Source organism: Sander lucioperca, chromosome 21 (genome assembly GCF_008315115.2).
Source record: "Sander lucioperca isolate FBNREF2018 chromosome 21, SLUC_FBN_1.2, whole genome shotgun sequence".
Lineage (NCBI taxonomy): Eukaryota > Metazoa > Chordata > Actinopteri > Perciformes > Percidae > Sander > Sander lucioperca.
Window position 1 is genome coordinate 24,234,040 of NC_050193.1, and position 18,957 is coordinate 24,252,996.

At 39.0% G+C, this 18,957-nt stretch overlaps 1 protein-coding gene and 1 long non-coding RNA gene across 6 annotated transcripts; one reads left to right on the forward strand and one right to left on the reverse strand.

The window, feature by feature from the left end:
- The first annotated feature begins 997 nt into the window (after positions 1-997).
- On the forward strand, positions 998-5,546 carry LOC116063866. Its single transcript, XR_004108390.2, has 3 exons — positions 998-1,459; positions 3,017-3,228; positions 4,811-5,546. It is a non-coding gene; the product is annotated as an uncharacterized LOC116063866 (long non-coding RNA).
- prr14 (proline rich 14) lies at positions 5,290-18,706 on the reverse strand. 5 transcript variants are annotated; one of them, XM_031318848.2, is made up of 11 exons: positions 18,552-18,706; positions 16,837-16,870; positions 16,559-16,738; positions 15,249-15,411; positions 15,102-15,164; positions 14,461-14,501; positions 11,083-14,037; positions 10,841-10,982; positions 9,579-9,688; positions 8,643-8,711; positions 5,290-7,182 (listed from the first exon to the last, which is right to left on the reverse strand). In XM_031318848.2, exons 3-11 carry the CDS (start codon positions 16,699-16,701, stop codon positions 6,891-6,893), a joined length of 3,978 nt encoding a protein of 1,325 aa, XP_031174708.1. In that variant the 5' UTR covers positions 16,702-16,738; positions 16,837-16,870; positions 18,552-18,706; the 3' UTR covers positions 5,290-6,890. The 5 variants fall into 5 exon arrangements, with proteins under 5 accessions (XP_031174708.1, XP_031174712.1, XP_031174710.1 ...); XM_031318852.2 differs by having other exon boundaries at positions 16,559-16,668; positions 18,552-18,699; XM_031318850.2 differs by having other exon boundaries at positions 16,559-16,754; positions 18,552-18,699.
- Between the last annotated feature and the right edge of the window lie 251 nt (positions 18,707-18,957).

Consider the following 18,957-nt stretch of genomic DNA (forward strand, 5'->3'; position numbering starts at 1 on the left):
GAATAGAGGGTCACGGTTTTTGAGCATGGCCTCGGAGAAGAAACTGCTCCTGAATTTGTATGTGAGAGTAAGTTGATGTTTCTGTTCCTGCTGGAAGACTCGAAATTAAAGAGATGATTGCCGGCATGAGTCAAGGATCTTGTTGTTTGCTTGGGCCAATGCAGTTAGAGTAAAAATCTCTCCAGTCTTGTATGGAGCATGCATCAGTTACAAGGACTGGTCCTTGTAACTCTCATTACCCCGAGAATGATCAAACTTTATTATTACTTTAAAGCAGTGGCAGTAATTTACTGATGTCAAACAAGCCCAGTTTGTTGTTACCATATTTAGACACAACACAAAATGGATCATAACCAGAGGAAGAGATCCCAATTTACTGAGGTATGTCATGTATACACATTTAAAAAAAAACACATTTTCTGAATATCATTTTGTACTTGTGGCTCCATGTGCATCAATTCCCTTTGTTCTACTTTCTTGAAACAGAAAGGAATGCACTTGACATGATGAATAACCAGTACATGATGCAGATGGTACAATAGGAGGAGTCAGCCCTGAAAAAATGCAGTCATGTAGTCATCAATTGCTGAGCCAAGAGTGAGTAAATATTTTCTTATCTCTTGGTCCTAGAGCAGAGGGGTGGCAGGAGACTGACGAAACCTATGAAGAGCAAGAAGAGGCCTGTTTGACGCTCGAGACCCAAGAGAAGAGTGTATGTTTCAAAATAATACAAGATGCAATGATTGAGCAAAACGTGAATGAGCTGTTGAATGGAAGATAAAAACACAAGATCTGTTTATTCTTCAAAGATAATTTAGAAAACAATGAGGCAGATTGGAATCTGTAGCTGTTTCACCCCAAGTCGAGACAAGTGCTGACACACCTTTCCTAAAGTTCTCTGGAATGCTGTATGGGAAAGAAGTGAGGGAAAGGTTGTGATACTTTACAGTGTGTAGAACTGTAACTAACAAAGAGAAGAAACCTAACATCGATTCCAAAGAACAGAATATGAAAACTAATTTAACTGAGTGAAAAAAGTGTGTGTGGGAAGGCAAGCCAGAAAAGAAGAATAGAGGCTGCACAATAAATGGGCGTGGAAGTTTCACACCGAGTTTCAGTCCAAGCTCTCAGTTCCGTCATTCAACAACTTATATGGCACAGGGAGAGGTCGAGCCTCAGAGCTGTTTGTCTTTTGAACTTCCACTACGACAGCCGTGGTGTTTGGATGACCACGTGTGGAGATCCTAACTGAACCTTCATATGTAAAAGGAAGAAGCTTCATGTGGCAGCTCTCACCTTGAGAGTGGAATTTTGTTGAGGGGACAAGAAGACAATACACCTGCCTGCCATCTCATTAAGACCTTAATATCACTCTGAACCACACACTGGACAAACTAAGAGATTCCTTGTTTCACTGAAGGAGTGTATCCAGACTGAGGAGCCTTTTAAATTTGATCAGGTTTGTACTTTAAATTAGGAATATAACCCTTAAATGAGGTGTAATTGTGTTTAAAGTGTATCATCAGGTCAAGTTGTTATGTACTCCCTTTTTTTCTTCGGGACCCACCTTTAAGATTATGTTTTACAGAACAGAAACTTCTGAATCATTGTAACTCACATTTAGTAATCCACACAGACCACAAACTAAGGTTTGAACTTAAGGTTCTCACTGCTAATGATTTACAGAACTGTGTAACATTACATGATGAAACTACTATTACCCCTTTCTAACACTGCTGATCCATTTTCCCAAAGTGACAAACACGCAGAGTATGTTGGCGTTCTGTGATTGAATCAGAGATTAGATAAACTACATTTCATATCTTATGTCACCTTAACAAGCCAAGCGGGAGGTTTCAACTTTTTTTTTTTAAAGTGTGATCGTACAAGTTTTTCAAGCTTTAAAAAAAACAACAGTTGTATAGTTAACAGGGATCTCTTGACACTGTCTGTGCTCCATGTTACACCATTCAAACTGCACTTCCGTTTCAATGTTGGAAATACCCAGTTCAGAGTAATTACACACTAGGGAGAGCATACTGTTCAACATACTTTTGTTGAAGAACATGTTTAGACTTGTAGGACATATTTATTTTAAATTCTTTAAACTGGGATTGTCTTGCCTATGCAACAGGACAGTAGGTCAAACTGCTTATTGTAAACACATCAAACCTTATAAACTCATAATATAAGGTAAACACAGGTCACAAGGGCAACTTGGGAACATATTCCTCTGTATTAGCATAAATCAAAGCACCAGCTTGCACCTCCTAGGCCGTCTGTCAAGGGAAATAACAGCATTTTCCACAAGGAGATTAAGTTCTAACCCTTAAAAAAAACTGATATTCCCATTGGACCATGTAGACTAATCATTATGAGTCGAAAACATATAGGCCAGGTTTAAGAAGGGGTACAATTGTAATACTATTACTGAAGGACATTTTAAATATGTATACACCTTAACAAATCCATCACTCTCTGTGGGGGTTTTGTCATTTTATATAGTCATAAGTGTTTTGGCAGAAGGCATGCAGGGCTGTGTTTTTCAGGTTTAACAATAGAGAGTCTGACATGGGACATGGAGTCAGCAATCAGGTTATTATGTTCAGAATGTAAACAGGAACATAAATAGATAAGAAAAGATCAAGTACAATCCATGTAATCAGTGAGAATCTGTCCAATTGTGTCTGTATAATATTCTGAAAAGAAAATACACAGGTGTTCTTTACAGACTATGGGTATTTAAGTACACACATATATAATGAACTAAACATTTACCCAAGCAGGGCTTGACCTTACACAAAGGGTGAAACCAGTTCCATAAATGTCCCTTTATCTTGAAAAACAAACAATTATATCAATTGTGAACAAAGTTAAAACCATAAAGCAGTTCACTCAGACAAATCCTAAAATTGTCCTTTGCTTTTCAGCCCTCATTTGCACATTACTCACTCAAAATGATGGTTTTAGTAATAATGAAATTACGCTTTCTTTAACATGTTCTTATGTTTTGCAGAAATGTCTACATCACATCAGATACATATAAATGTGGGTGAAGATGTCCCACTGAGTACCATCCCAGGGTCAAGCAACGCACAAAAAAATCAATTAACAAGACAGGGTGCTGCCCCCTGCTGTGGTGACAAAAACCACAGGAAACTTGCCATCTGCAGCATTATCTGTGGGATCTCGTGCATCGGAATCAAGGCTCTGATAAATTCAGTCAAGGTATTTTATTGTCCGGCTCTTGTTTTCTATTTCACCTGTAAGTCAAAAATGTCAAAGCTGCAAATTCCACATTCCTGCTGGTTGCTCTGTGTTGTTCTGTGGTGCTAAATTACCCCAGGCCTTCTTTAACAGCTCAAACGCACACACTTTAACACCTTGTTACTTGATGTCTTTTCTCGATTTTCTATTAGGGCCTATCTATTATTTCTGTTTGTGGTGCCAGAGACCCCAGAGGCCTGTTACTACGAATCAAGATCAACATGCCCTGGATTTATTTCAGTACCCGGCTTCACCTAACCTAACAACCGCGGTCCCGCATAAACTGTCTCACGACGCTGGTTAACAACTAGTTCAATCAATCCAGGGTTTCCCAATCCAGCGACGCGCGCGTTCACATAAAAGAGGCGGTGTTTGCGCAGCATGACCAATCGCAAACATCTACCAGAGCCGGATATTTTATATAAGAAGAGCAAATTATAATTCTACATAAATATGAAGAACACAGGCACGGTTTTACAGGCAAAACGCAGTAGCCTACAGTCGCTGCTTCCTAAAACAGAAAGGAAACCTGGCAAAAAATACCCGACGCTGTGCGTAAATCACAACGCTTATTAATATCACTTCCCCATCAGTCAGGCACAAGATCTGACCATAATTACACTCGTGCTTTCCATAAACTGCCGTTGCTTTAGCTATTATTTCAGTTGCAACCCTGGCAGTGGAAGATGCCGATAGCCTATATGTAATTCCCTCCCATTAAAATCTATTTCATAAAAATACCCATCAGGGAATGTTAACGGGGTTGTCGGTCTCTAAATGTTTTAACTTTTATGAGCGCATCCCTCTCTCCCTCTCTCTCCCCTCCCCCCTCCCCCTCTCTCTCTCCGCCTGATCTTCTACGAACGGTGACGCCATTATCAATGGAGTGTTGATTGGTCAGTAGGCGGTGCTTTTACACCAGTTGATCTCTAATCTCCAATAACCTGCTCCCGACTAGGTTAGGTGTTCAGCATAAGTTACCACGGCGATTGAACCCGGTAACAAGTGATCCACCGTCGTAATACAGAAAACCCTGGGTTGAACCTGAAGTTACCTCGTTAACGCCAAATCTTGCTTCGTAGTACAGGCCTCTGGTGTAAAACATGGTTAAATACAATGGATTTTCATTGTTTTGCATCTGCTATTGACGTTAATGGGTCTTTTTGCACAGTAGCCTACTCCTTCCAAATCCCAAAGAAATAGCATCACCCTGGGACAACATAGGCCTACTGTACATTTCTGTCTGTCAATGACATTTTGGCAAATATATAGCTCACATACCATATTAAACATAAAACACTGTAATAACACCAAATAAGGACATATATCGTGGCCATTTCAGTATTTTGTTATAATGTGAAAGCTAAACTTGTGACAGAGGAAAGGTTGCCACTGGTTGATTTTGCAGTTATTTAGTTTTTTAAATTAAAAAAACTAGACTAAATTATAAACTACATTATTGTACTTTATCAGTGGTATTAGCTTCATTATGTATATCCATGTATTACTTTTTCCATTTAAAATAGTGTCTTAACATCAACAGGCTGAGACGACGACAGATCCAGAGAAAGCTGCAACGTTTTCAAAACGGGCAAAGAAATTTGGAATTATCTCCATTGTTATTTGGGTTGCCATTCTGGCTTTAACTCCCATACTGATGGCACTGATCTCATATCTCTTCACTCTGCGAGACTGATCAACTTTAATAAACCCCTACAGAAGACAACCAAAGGAGAGACTTTTGGATGTTTATGGAGACAGACAGCGGACGGTACAAAGCTGCGTATCAACTACTAAAAGCCATAAAGATGTGAAGAATATGGTTGTTACACAAAACACAAAAAGACTGCTTTAGTCTTGTGCTGATAAAATGACTGCTGTCCCTGCTTCCACTTTTCTACTTAACCATTTATAATAGTTTTATACAAGGAACAACCACTCGAGAAAACTATCAAAAACGTTACAACTTTTACATGTTTTTATATGCTGTAATATTTATTTAACAATATATGAACATTTAAAATCTAAACAACCATATAAAATCCAGCATTAACTATAGTTTGAGACATGACACTATACATTATATATTAAAGATCAGAATTGTCATTCCCCAGTAATGACCCAATCCTTAATATTGTTGCACCTTAAATGCCATTACAATTTAACATACTTATTCTTAGATACTGTATATACTTCAGATACTACAAAAGCTAATAAATTACCTAATCTGTAAATCCAAAAAGTAGCAACATAAACATCAAAGATTGGGTTTCTACTGGGAAAACAAAAACAAATGGCAAGGCAGTGATCAATGCTTCATCAGAACTAGATCCTGCTCGTTGCCAACGTATTTTGGCACTATTGCATGGTTACCGTATTAGCTTTATTAATGTAAAATGTATCAATATGTCGTACTTTTATACAAACATAAAGAGGAAACTATTTCATAATAAAATGACAAAATGTTTGTGCTCTGAGTTGTTTGAATGATCTTGACACGCCCTCATGAAACCGGCAACGATTACAAATATGCCTAAAAAACACCTATTTAAACAGAACATCTTACAGTTAAGGCAACCTCATAAAAATGTGGCTGAAAAGAAAAATACATACATAGGCAGTTCATCAAGAAGTTACATTTGCAATACAAATATAGATACCACAAAACAATTCAGAGAGAACCACAGGTAATTAAAAGCCAACCACCAGTGGTATCTGGACACCTCCACTCTTGATTAGAAATGCTCTTTGGAGTGCCGTATTGTTTTCAAGTTATATTTTAAACAAAAACTTCCTAAGCCATAACTTTATAAACACAAATAATTGAATAGAGTACTGAGTTGAGTAAAATGATTAACATATGCTGATTGCAGACACACTTGACTGTACATATTTATTCATGGACAGAAACTTGGTTGTAAAATTGGTTGCAGCGAATACAAATCTCTTGCTGGCATGTTTATATTATATTCAGCATTTAAGAAAAAATAGCTGCCTTTATGGATTGACTTACAATAATGCTGCAAGGTCACGATTACTCATGTAACAAAATGCTATCTTTCAATAGTGACAGGGCACAACAGTCACTGTAACAAAATGGCATCATCACTGACCCAGGGAGGTTGTGCAGATTTGTAACTCTCTGGGTAAGACTGAGATTTCAAGAACTGAAGATTGACTGAAAATGTTATGATACTGTACAAGTGGGTAAATCAAGGATGTCAACTTTTGTTTCTAGACAGTTTCACTTATCGCAGATGGAAAGCGGCCGGGGGAAAATGGACGGCAGCTGTTTGAGTGCAGTAATGACATAAAAAAGCAATTTACTGTGTAGAATGCATTTACAGTAACCACAATGTTTATGGCCAACTTCTATGAAGCAATACACTTCTGGTGCTATGATGTATTGTTCTTCATAGCACCAGGCTACAAATTCTACAGATCGTAATTCTTCAACAATAACTTGTCACTACAACAATCATACACAGATTGTGCTAACACAGTAAGAGCTGGAAAACTCCCATGTGAATCTTCATTATTATATAGTGGAAATACATTACATAGAAATGATCTCTTGCAGTGTTTTTTTTAATGGCTGCCAAACAATCGCCTTGAGGCATCTGTCAACTGTCTTTCTGATCGTGTATCAACCACAAATTCAGCTGATCGAGCTTGGCACAGAGAAGTGAGTCCACATCCTGCACGCTGAGGGACGGCTCGTCTTTAGGGAAGCCACCTCGTCTCGTCCTGGAAGATGAAATACCTGCCTTTCCAACACCAACAAGTGGCCTTTTTGGTCTTCTGGCCTCGCCAGCATCTAGGAACTCCAAAAATCGTTTGAAACGCCTCTGGCCAAACCAGGACTCCGAGCCATTCCGGCGATTGAGAGGCACCTCGAATATGGTCTCCAGCCGGCTGAAACCCAAGTAACAAATTCTTATCAATGAGAAAGTTCAGAAAGTTAAGGGAGTATAACAAGTCTTTATTTAGAAATAATTACGTAAGTATAGAAACCAAAATAGCAGCGGATGCAGCTGATTTAAGTAACAGTATGATCTTTCCACTGGTGCCACCCTCGGGTCAAACTTTGCCTCCCTAGCAGCAAACCATCTGAGGATGGTGAAGCTGTGGCTGTGGCCCAAATCCACGTTGCATAATAATTCTCAGTTTTGAGTATATAGGGTGTTCACACTAAAATAAAAGTACATAATACTCTAGGGGTGACCCCGAATAGTCAAATATTTGATGCTCCGATCGAAGGAGCCCGATTCGACTGCCAGTCTCACAGTCGAATCTTTGCAGACGTAAAGCCCATCCCAGACCAAATATTCACGGCAAGACGAGTTGAAACTTGCAGCTACTTGCAACTCTCCAGTCTGCAGATTTGACATAGAACTACCCGTTTTCTCACAGTAAGTTAATATACAGCCTATTATGATATAAATAACATATTGCCGCAAATAAAAAAAATGTGAAAAGAAAGAAGCTTTTAATAAATCTGTTTAAAGTGAGTGAATCCAACCGCCCCATGACAGATTTAAGTTTCACTTTCCATGATCCGTGACCGACGGTCGTCGGGTCATCCACCGCGGCCCCCCAACTACATGATTCGACGATAGGACTTAACAATTCTGATTCGACTATGAAAATTCTTAGTGGGAGACACCCCTAAAACACTCCAACAATGCAATTTTAAAAGACAATAAATAACTTCTTATTTTTTGCTTTTTGTTTGTGAAGTTCAAATGATAGTGGCTTACTTAAGTCAAAGTTTGATGACCGACTGCACAAGTATTGTACTTATTCCTGTTAGTTTAAATCGGTTAAGTATTTTGACATCCTGTATACTAAGTGCAAAAACAGTACACTATAAAGACATGTAGAATGGAATTGGGACAGAGCATGTGCCTCCATTTTTCCATCCATCCAAAAGTTTTGTTATATGGTGTGTAATGAGCATCACAGGGTTGCAAGTGTGGGCTATAGAGTTCCTCTTAGACTTGTCTAGAACATGTTTAAAGCAAGGCTTCACCCAAGCCCCTTCTATTGTGTAGCAAAAACATTTGCATGTTGAGTTATTTAAAAAGAAAACAACAGATTTATGAAATGTCTGACTCATTATTTTAAAGAAACAAATGGCTCTGTATGTTAAAAGATTTGACTCTGCAACTCCATATGTCCAGGAACACAGCATTGAGCCATATATAGAGTTGGTTTTATTGTTCCAACGTCTAACGGGAATGGGGGTGAAGCTGCAATTTACATCGTCTTACTGTATTTGACTTGTTAACCTTCAGGAAATATTGTGTGTTTTTTTGTGTTTATATGTATCATTTAACATGCATTTATAGTCAGTATTGCAATGTTGACCTTACCTTTCAGGGGGTTTGCTGAAATTCTTATTGGTGTAAATTTCTTCCAAACTAAACTCCTTCTTTTTCAGCCTGTGGTGTAACATGAGGGGGGAAAACAGTGTTGCAATCAGTCTGAATATTGATCAGAGTTTTAAATAGACAACCGACATGTATCGACACTGACACAAATTCACTTTTAATGGCAGGGCAGAGTGTAACCCGATAGAATTTGTCCTACTTTCAAACGATAACCTAATTTAAGGCAGAGTGACTTTTGCATGACTATTTAACAGTACTGCATGTGTTTGGCTTTGCTGTAAATTATCAAACATGTCCTTGTGTATTTATAATCACAACAGAAGTTCTTTTACTTAAAGGCTGCATCTATAAAGACATTATAGACCTTTGCATTTGACCCAGTGTTTGGTAATCAGCCAGCCAGGTTGTTTAAGATTTCCCTTTGGACTTGCTGTGTGTTACTATTCACAATCCATATAAATAATACTACTTTTTCTATTGCTCATCTTGACAATGGGGTAGGAGGTAAAGGAGACATCATTTTGATCTGTTGAGGTCAACAATGAGTCAAAAAATACAGTGTGTGAGTAAGACCTTTGATAAGTTATAAGTGCATAAACAAATGCAGCATATTCAGTGATTTTAGAGCAACTTAGTTACGCATATGCTGAAAGCTCTCTTGGCTGCAACAAAAAAAAAAGAAAAAAAAAGAAAAATGTCTGAAGCATCGAGATGAGTACTTTTAAATACTTTCAGCTAAACACCAATGAAATAACACTCATAATTGCTTAGCCAGCTCCATTCGCTGATAAAGGCAGTGAGATGCACTTTAAAGTACCAAAAGTGAGTATGTGGACCTTTGAATTGAGATTCATTTATCACACATACCGTTCCCGAGGTCTAGAGTGAACTTCCAGTCTCATGTATTTGAGTATTTACCTGACGGGTTTGGGCAGGCCCATGGGTGTCAGGTTGTTCTGAGGTTTGGGTAAAGTTTTCCGAATTCTAATAGACGACACCTTCCCTCGTTCTTCATGCTTTTGCACCACCTGTGATGACGAACAAGAGGATTAATGAAATAAGTCATTCTGCAAGCGCTGTGACAATGTCACTGATCGAGGCTTAAACACATTATAAAACATGATAGAAATCTGCATCAATCTGTGAATAAAAGTATATCCCTTTTGAAGAAGGTAAAATATATGACATAAGAGAGTAACATAGGGAAAATCTCTTTATGAACGTCCCAACTCGAGGGGCAGACCTCAGGCTAACCAGTGATGCAGTGCAATTTTGATTTTGAAGTGCAGTAATTAAATATTTAGTGGCATTTTAAATGTTACTGTGATATGATTCCTTTCCTATGATCAATAACCACTACAGCCAAACCTAATTGATATTGATGCTGTGGAAGGATAATTAAAAACCCCTCTCAGTATAACGAAATACAATTCAAAGACACCACAAACTACACCTACCACCAAATTAGGGCTGCCACCTCTTAGTCGATTAGTCGACTAATCGGTCGTTTTGGTCTTAGTCGACTAAGATTTCTTTAGTTGATGAGTCATTTTTTTTTTTAATGCTTATTCATGCTTAATTACTCATTTCCAAGAAACTTATGAGCACATTTCTGGTAAACACAAGATTTAAAGTGGTGCTTTTGCAGGATTAATTGTGGAGAAACTCAGTTTTACAGATGGTTCATTAACTACATTTATATTGTGCTTTTCTAGTCTTAATCACCTCTCAAAGAGCACAGCTCTGTCGATTATATCACCTTATCGATTAATCGACAAAATCATATAAGTGTTAGTCAACTAAGAATTTCTTTAATCGAGGACAGCCCTACACCAAATCACCATAAAGTTAAATCAACACCCCTAAAACGGTTTCAACCAAAAATTAATATTATACCTTTATGAAGGAATGATTTATTGCATGGCATGTTGGACTGCATTAGTATTATCTAGGAGTACCTTATAAACTGTCTACTGAGTGTAAATCCAGACGGAAGAAATGTACAAGTCATAACACAAATGACAAATGCCAGTGTAAAGTCGAATTGAAACTTAAACTTATTTTTGTATAATAAACAGTCTAAAAATGTAAAGGGATTTAATATAAAATGATGTATGATAACAATGCGTTATACACCTTTAGTACAAGAGGTCATTACACTTGTGAACAATAATGTATACCTTAATTTCCGAATCAGACAAAGCCTTTTCTTCTCTCAATCCTACATCTTCAAACTCCTGACTGGATGAGCTTGTGTCCTCGCCATCATCGTCCTCTTCACTCTGTTGTCTTCTCTCAATCTCACACTGCAAGTGACTCCCACTGCAAAAAAGCCAAGAGTTCATATCAGCACAGAGCTAAAATATTTGAGAATCAAAGCCACAATAAAACATCTTATTATAGATTTTACAAAGCGTGTTACCTAATGCTATAGTCCAACGCAGCATTGGAGGAGTCAGTTCTTTGGAGGAATATTGGAGGGTATATGGAAGAAGAGGAGCTGGGAGAGGAAACATGAGTGGAAGTGCTGGGGCTGGCAGCAGCTCCTCTGCTGTCAACTTTCTTAGAAAGGAAAGCCAGGGGGCTTGAGAGGAAACAAGATGCAAGAGCTGAGAGGGAAGCGCTGGGAGAAAGTGCAAGACTAGGAGACAGGTGTTGGGTGGCTCTGTCATACGGGAGAGATCTTCTGGATGGATACACCTCCTTACGAAGGCAGAGAGGGGCGATCTCCCTCTCCACTTCTACACTAGAGACCGTGTGTCGACGAGCCCGCACCACGGATTTGTGGGCATGATGGACAGGAGGAGTGTGGGAAGACTGGTGTGGTGTGTGACTCCTGCTGTGATGGGGTAAATGCAAAGAAGAAATCCAAAGCGTGTCATGGGGACGAAAGCAGGGGATCTCTGGGCAAGAGTAGCTGCGCAACAGGCGTCTTGACAAGCCATTTCCTGCTGAGCGTGAACTTGCTGCAGCCAGGTCTGCATTGTCCATAGTGATGGAGCTTGTCACCTCTTCACCTTTATGTGTCCTACCATGCAAAATCCTGCATTTTCTCCTTTGGTTATCTGATCTCCTTGGCTTAATGTTAACCCTTCTTGCACTAGACCTTAGTTGAGAGACACTAATGCTGCTGTGGGTACTGGCTTCAGTGTCAGTGGAAAATACCTCATCTGCCACATAGGCAGAACTTTTTTCTTTCCCATGGATGGCATGCTTAACATCATTATCCAATTGTACAAAACAGGCTACATTAGGTTGGGAGGGTGAAGGAACAGGTTGCTGGTTACTTTCAAAAGGTGTCATTTCAAAATACACACGGTCCATTGAGATTGTACCTTTGCCTTCTTTAGGCTGGTTTTCTTTGGTTATCAAATGAAGGTTATGGAAATATTGCTTTGTCTCTTGACTCCCAGCTGACGCAGATGATTTAACAGTACTTCTGAAACCCTTTTTGGGTCTCTTGGACGGCTGATTCAGTTCCTTTTTCGAGCTATCCTCTTTTTGAACTTGCTGGGAAGTATTCAAATCTGCGAGCGTGAGTTCAAATGGCTCCATGAATGGTGCTGATGAGGTAGTAACCAAAGTGCTGTTCGATTGTGGAGTTGAACTCGCTTGGTTTGGCGATTTCCGTTTTCGTGGTTTTGTGTTGACATTCCCGTACTCGCTTGTGCTCTGGAGCTTCTTTATGCCAGGACGGACAAGGACTTCTGATAACGGTTCCTGGTCAGCTTGTTTTGTAGAGGTGATTGCCACGGTGGTTTCCAGATCCCCACTGTTTGATCCATCAATGTGTACATTAGGTTTACCGATACCTGTTCTGGTCTTCATTCTTTTGCATGAACCACTGGGCTGCTTCACCTTGCTGCTGCCCTTTCGGTTGTTCTCTGACACACCGCTGCTTTTATCCAGTGAGCAAACCAACATCACAACAGTGGAACTTTCGGTCTGTGTGTTTAACACCGTTTCATTTATCGTAGCAAGCATTTCTTGTCCACCTTTTCCTTTCTTATTTGCTCTTGTTGAAACAGTCTGTCTTTTTCGAGCAGGCTTCAGCATTTCTTCCTTATCTACAATGGTATTTGTCGACACAACTTCCTTTCTTGGTGGTCTCAATGTCTCAATGCCACTTTCTGCAGCCACATTTAATAACTCTTGTGTTTTTGTATCCTTAGTACATTTATCTGCCGTCAATCTCTTCCTCTTCACAAAGTCTTGGGAATGACAGTCCAGTTTCAGCCCCCTCTTTGCTGTCCCAAGACCGGCAGCTGAAGGATTTAGCTGACACTCCAGCTGTGGAGTGTCTAAAGTAGGCTCAAGTGTTCTTCTAATAGCACTGTCATTTAAGTTTTTCTGGTGGCTTCGGCGAACCAGACTTTCCATTTTCCTGCCATCACCTTCACCATCCGGCTGAGGACCGTCGGTGTCAGCCTGACAGACTGAGGAAGATAATGACAGCATTTTGTCAATCTCACTTGAGCCCGCTTTGTTTGATTTGACTGGAGTCATGTGAGAAACCTGCCCATCATTAACCTCAGACTGTTCCTTTTTGACTTCAGATGTTAAAGCCTTAGAGGTAATTTTCCTTACTCTAGATCTATTTGCTGTACATTTCCTAGGCAGTGGTTTCAGCTGGACAATCAGTTTGCTGTTCTGGTCCTCCTTAGCACAGGACATCTTTAACTTGGATTCATGTGAGGCACTTACATTGACAGAGGGCTGTAACAGTATGGAGGACCTAATAACGGACCCAACAGATTCCAAAACTTCCTCAGAATCAATGCAGGGTAAGGGACTGTGTTGCAAATGCACAGAATCAGGTGAGTTCTTTTCCTTCTGAGTCATTTCACATTCCCCTGCATGTTCAGAGCTGTGCGTTGGGAACTCCACCTCAAAGGATATTTTTTTTGAATATTTAAGAGCAACAGTTTTTGCGTTTCCTGCACCTTCTACTTTACTGAGCCTCTGCTGATTAGCTTCAGCGTCCCGACTCCCATTCTCACTTTGTGCTTCTGGATGAAACATATCACTTGGCTCTGAGTGTTCAACATCAAATGTTCCATCGGCCTGTAGCTCACACTCATCCAGGTTGTCTGGATGGTCCAAGGATGGTGGAGGACTATTAGCTCTGAAGAGTTTAACAGGAGTCATGACTATCTCCGTGAAACTGGCCATCTTCGACTTGAATGACTGAAACAAGGGGCCGATCACCCATCCCTTTGGGGCAGATGCATTGTGTCCCACAGCTAATTCGCCGCATTTATCCATGTCAGATTTAGCGGTGTCAAGATTCTGTGTGGTATCATCAGCAAACTGCTCAACTACATTTTCTGCAGCAGAGCCATTTGGTTTCTTCCGTGGGCTTTTCTGGTCCTTTTCACTGTAAGAATAACAGAAAAGGAAAATTAGACTTTCAAAAAACAAATCACAAGGCAGAAACAGTGTCATTATGTAAAAAAAAAAAAAAAAAGAATTAAAATTACTTCATAAAAACATGCAAACATCTATGCCCCTTTTCCACTGGATGGGTATTGTAGGTCATATTGAAAGCTACTTGAACTATGCCTGCCTCACAGACTCTGGCCACGGTTGCTCACAGACATGACTGTTCTTCAAACGGATTCATATACACAGTATCTGTTTTTTAAACCTTCTAGAATAATACAATTCAAATGTGCACATGCCTAAAAATAATGTTTGTGAGCAGTTTCACCAAATAAATACAAATGTAAGAAAGTAAACACTTCTAACTGAATGATTATCAGCCATACACAAGCTGAGAAGAATTTGCTATAACACTTACTTATATTGGCGCTCCGCTGCAAAACTAATATCAAATCCGTCCTGCAAAATAAATACGTAAACAGTTGTTATAAAAAAATTAAGCAGTGCAAGAAAACCAAACTGATCAAAAGTACTTTGCGAATACATTTATAACAAAGAATAGGAATTTTACTGCACTAATTTTAGATTTGAAAAAAGGTTGATTTTTGGTCAAAAACTGAGGGAGTTTGGTACTTTGGTACTTCTAACAGCCACTTGATTACAGTCATTGTGCTGATTCTAAAACACTGGTACTGGTTTACCTCTACAGTTTTGCACAACAAGAGTAGACAATGAAGATACATTGCATTCTATTGTGTTTGTTAGTGGGTCACATTAGGACACTTGATTGCTTGTCTGCATCAGATGCAGCAGACCGTGAAGGAGGATTAAAACACTCAATTAACCCTCACACTCCGTTCACTGCACAGGTCTCCAATGTTGACATACACAGTTGTACAGCACAGCCACCGCACAAACAGATTAGACACAACGAAAGCTTTATTACATGAAAAGTACCATCATTGGCATGCAGACAGACTGTAAGACACAGATTGAGAGACCAACAGAGAGAGAGGGTTGAGTGCAAGAACATCTAGAGCAAGAAAAGATGTAACTGACCTTTTGTTTCTCATGTACACGTGTGCCTTCAACTCTTGACAACTTGGCCTGTGACACTTGTACCTACGAATCAGAGAGATGCATGAGTAGTGACTCGTTTGATTATTGAAGTATGTCTGAAAAAGATTTTTTGAGGTAAACTCCTACCATGTTCGCACTCTCCCTTTGTCTCTTTGTGGGGGACAGATTTTGTGTGGATGGTTTGTGAGCCGCTCCGTTGTCTGTATTCCTCTGCTTTTTAAGAGTTTGTGCTCTGATCTCTTGAATGTGGCCACTCTTTCTGTGTCCAGATATTCCATCATTGGCACAGCTGTGAATGTTTAAAAAATATATATAACAAAAAATCAAAGTTAATATGCAGTATTTTTGTTACACTGAGAAACAAAACAGCACAATGCATCTGTATTAGGGATGTCCCAATCCCAGTCCTTTAAATGGGATTCTGCTGATACAGATACCTTATTCTTCATGAGCTAATTCATCCGAATACTAAAGGTCATGAATCAAAACTATAAAGTTGAGGAGCTTAAATTATTGATATGATATGGATAAAAGTTTAACCGGGAGAATGCAAATCCTGAAATTGACGTGAAGCGATTAGCTAGAGAGAGGATGTATCACTCTGTTGGAGTTCTTGGGACTACAAAAACACTCTACACTTTTGGTTGCGCAATTACAAAGTGATGCTTCTTTTACCTTACAAACTAGACAACAGCCAGGAAAGAATTAGATATTATTAGCTTTATTTTAGCTGATACCAATGCCTTTAATCAGCTCGGGACAGCCCTAATCTGTTTAAGTATCAGATACAAAATTGCCTAAAAATACGTCATCCTTACCGGAACCAATATTTAACTTATGTGCAACATATCAAGCATAAATATAATAATTGTGATAACCTAATCTGCTTAAATGTGATAATTTCCAGCCAACTGTTAACTGATGATAAACTTTCTGAGCATTTCTTAAACACGTTTGGTTCTAATTGCAGGGAACAGATCCACTTAAACATTTACGATCATTTTTCTTCAGCAGAGGTGGGACTGTCAATATCTATATCCACCTGCTGTTTGACCACGTTATTTCAAAATAAATATTACAGGCTTTCTGCATTTCTGGTGAAATAGCTTGTGCTGCTCATCTCCATTGGTAACTGAAAACACTTGGGAAAAAAATGTAGTCCTTTGTAATCAGATGCTGAGACCACATCTTAATCTGCACAATGCATAACAGTTTTATACCAGAAATATTCCAATGGAGAAAATGCATTTGCCTAATACCAGCACTGATGAAAATGATCAAAACATCAGATATTGGCAACATTTCCATAGCACGTACTCCTACTGTCTGTAAGTCCTAAATCGATCAGTCCATAAAAGGAAAAAAAGTGTCAAAAAGCAAGGAGGGGAAAATACACTTACAGCAAAAGAAAACAAAAGGTGCCGGGACAACTATACCTGGGAGTGATGGAGGAAAGGGGGAGGAAAGGTGGTGGAGGTTCACGGTGGGGAGATGCACTACAGAAACTGTTTGGGGGAATAGCATCTTCATCCATTGGACAAACTATCTGAGGGAGCGAGTCAGAGGGATAAGTCAACATCCCCTTGCTTTCTCGTTCTCTCCTCGTCTGCCCTTCTCTGTAAATAACAACAACTGAAAAACAAACAAACATGTGGGGTATCATATCAGTATGAAAGCACTTCAAAATAGGTCTTAAAAAGGAAGCTTCACTTACTTCTTTGATCTCTGGGATGGGATGATGGTTTATTCTGAAATGAAGAATAGTAAGATCTTTTAATATTTTCCTATTTTTCCCAAGTGAATTTTTTTCATCATCGATTTAAATCCTTATTTATTTTTCTCGACTTTTCTCAGTATATAAAATATTAGAAAATAGTGAAAATGGCCATCACATGGCCAAGCCCCAGGTGACTTCTTCAAATGTCTTGTTTTGTCCAAGTAACAGTCAACATCAAAGATATTCAGTTTATTAACACATAAAACAAAGAAACCAATCAAATCCTCGCAAAAAAAATTATCCAAAAGAAAAACTAATGCGATGATGAGGTAATCGCTGCCAGAGTGTTACAGAGCTGCAAATATTAATTGATTAATCAATTATTTGTCAACTCTTAAATTAATCACCAACCATTTTGATAAATCGATTAGTCGGTTTGAGTAATTTTTTAAGACAAAAGTAAAAACTCTTTGATTCCAGCTTCTTAAATGTGAATATTTTCTAGTTTCTTCTCTCCTCTGTGACAGTAAACTGAGTATCTTTGAGACATTTGAGGATGTCATCTTGGGCTTTTTGGAACAGATGAATTGACTATGAAAATAATCGTTAGTTGCAGCCCTAGTGTCACGTCACTGCGATGATGTTACAGCCCTAGTTTGATCATCAAAATATAGTGATATAATGTTATGTAACTTAATGAAGGAAAAAAGAAAGACTAGACTACGTTAAGATTTAACAATATATTTACCAAGTGGACAAGAGTAGTACAACAGTCGAGAGGTATTTGTGAGATCTTTCATGGAGAATTTGACCTATATTAGATTAACACACTGGCACAGTAAAACTGGTTGAGATAAATGTTTTTTAGGGAGTCAAACGTTGACATACCTTGTTAAATGTTTAACACTTGTTTCTCAACCAATATGTAATCTCTAGTGGCATGACAAGGAATTAATTAAATGTATTATGGTACCAGTGTGGTGGAGGTTATTGGCTACTGTGCAAATGTTGGTTTTAATCAGCATTAAGGGTTGAAACGGTGATGTAAATATAGTAATGCCCTTTATATTCAATATCACTACAATAATTAGGTTTGTGGAAAAATCACAAAAAACACTCGTTTTGAATTTGAGCTCTCTTTGTCAGTCTTTGTCGTCGGCACATCATATTAACGGGAGTCCACTTGCACTTACAGTTCGTTAGCGAAAGGTTGGATACATCTAGATTAATAACCTTGCTAACCAAGCTGATGCAAATAAACTAGCTAGATAGCTAGCTAATTAAACAGGAATGCATTTCAGTGAATGTTTTTAATCAAATGGAAGCAGCGGTTCGATTAAAACTGAGCGAGGTCTAAATGCTGGAATGGACACTCGTATTCAAACTTGTATATGGGAGCTAACGTAAGTTAACATTGGTCAACGTTATCGTATGCTATTTATCGTAATGTAAACCATCATAAAAATAGTGAGAATTAAACACTTTAGCCACATCTGAGCAGAGCTTTATACCCCGTCAACACTGCATGGCTGCTTGGCTGACGCCGATATACACAGTGTGTAATATACACTTTCAGCACCGGGGAATAGCCGTAGCCGGGAGCTGTCATTTCTGCTAACGTTCAAGTGCTTTATATGGGCTAACTAGACATATCCTGATCTTGTAGTTTATTTGCATAGTTATTAATGCTACATCACAGTAAACACACTTACCAGAAACGTTTAGCTGGACCGCAGAATAGTATTCCGACCTCACCGTAAACAAGAAGACATGCCGGACGGCGCCCTACAGCTACTCTGGCAGATGTATCCGTTTTACAAATCCAACAACCAGACAGACGGATCATCCAATCACAGCACGAGTTCTTTTCCGCCCCGAAAGCCTTGTTGAAATCTGACCAATTAGAGAAATCTTTGAGACGTCGTAGGTGGAGGTCGTCCAATAGGAGAGCGAAGACAAATGTCTTCGTTTATGTCCTCGGCAGAGCCATGTCTTTCTCTATCACTCTCCTCGGGTAACCTAGTATCTTTAGACACATATTTTATTAAGCGAGGCGGTGAATCATAGTTAATTTAATAACATTAATTAAGCGCACCTCAGTCACAATTAAATTATCGC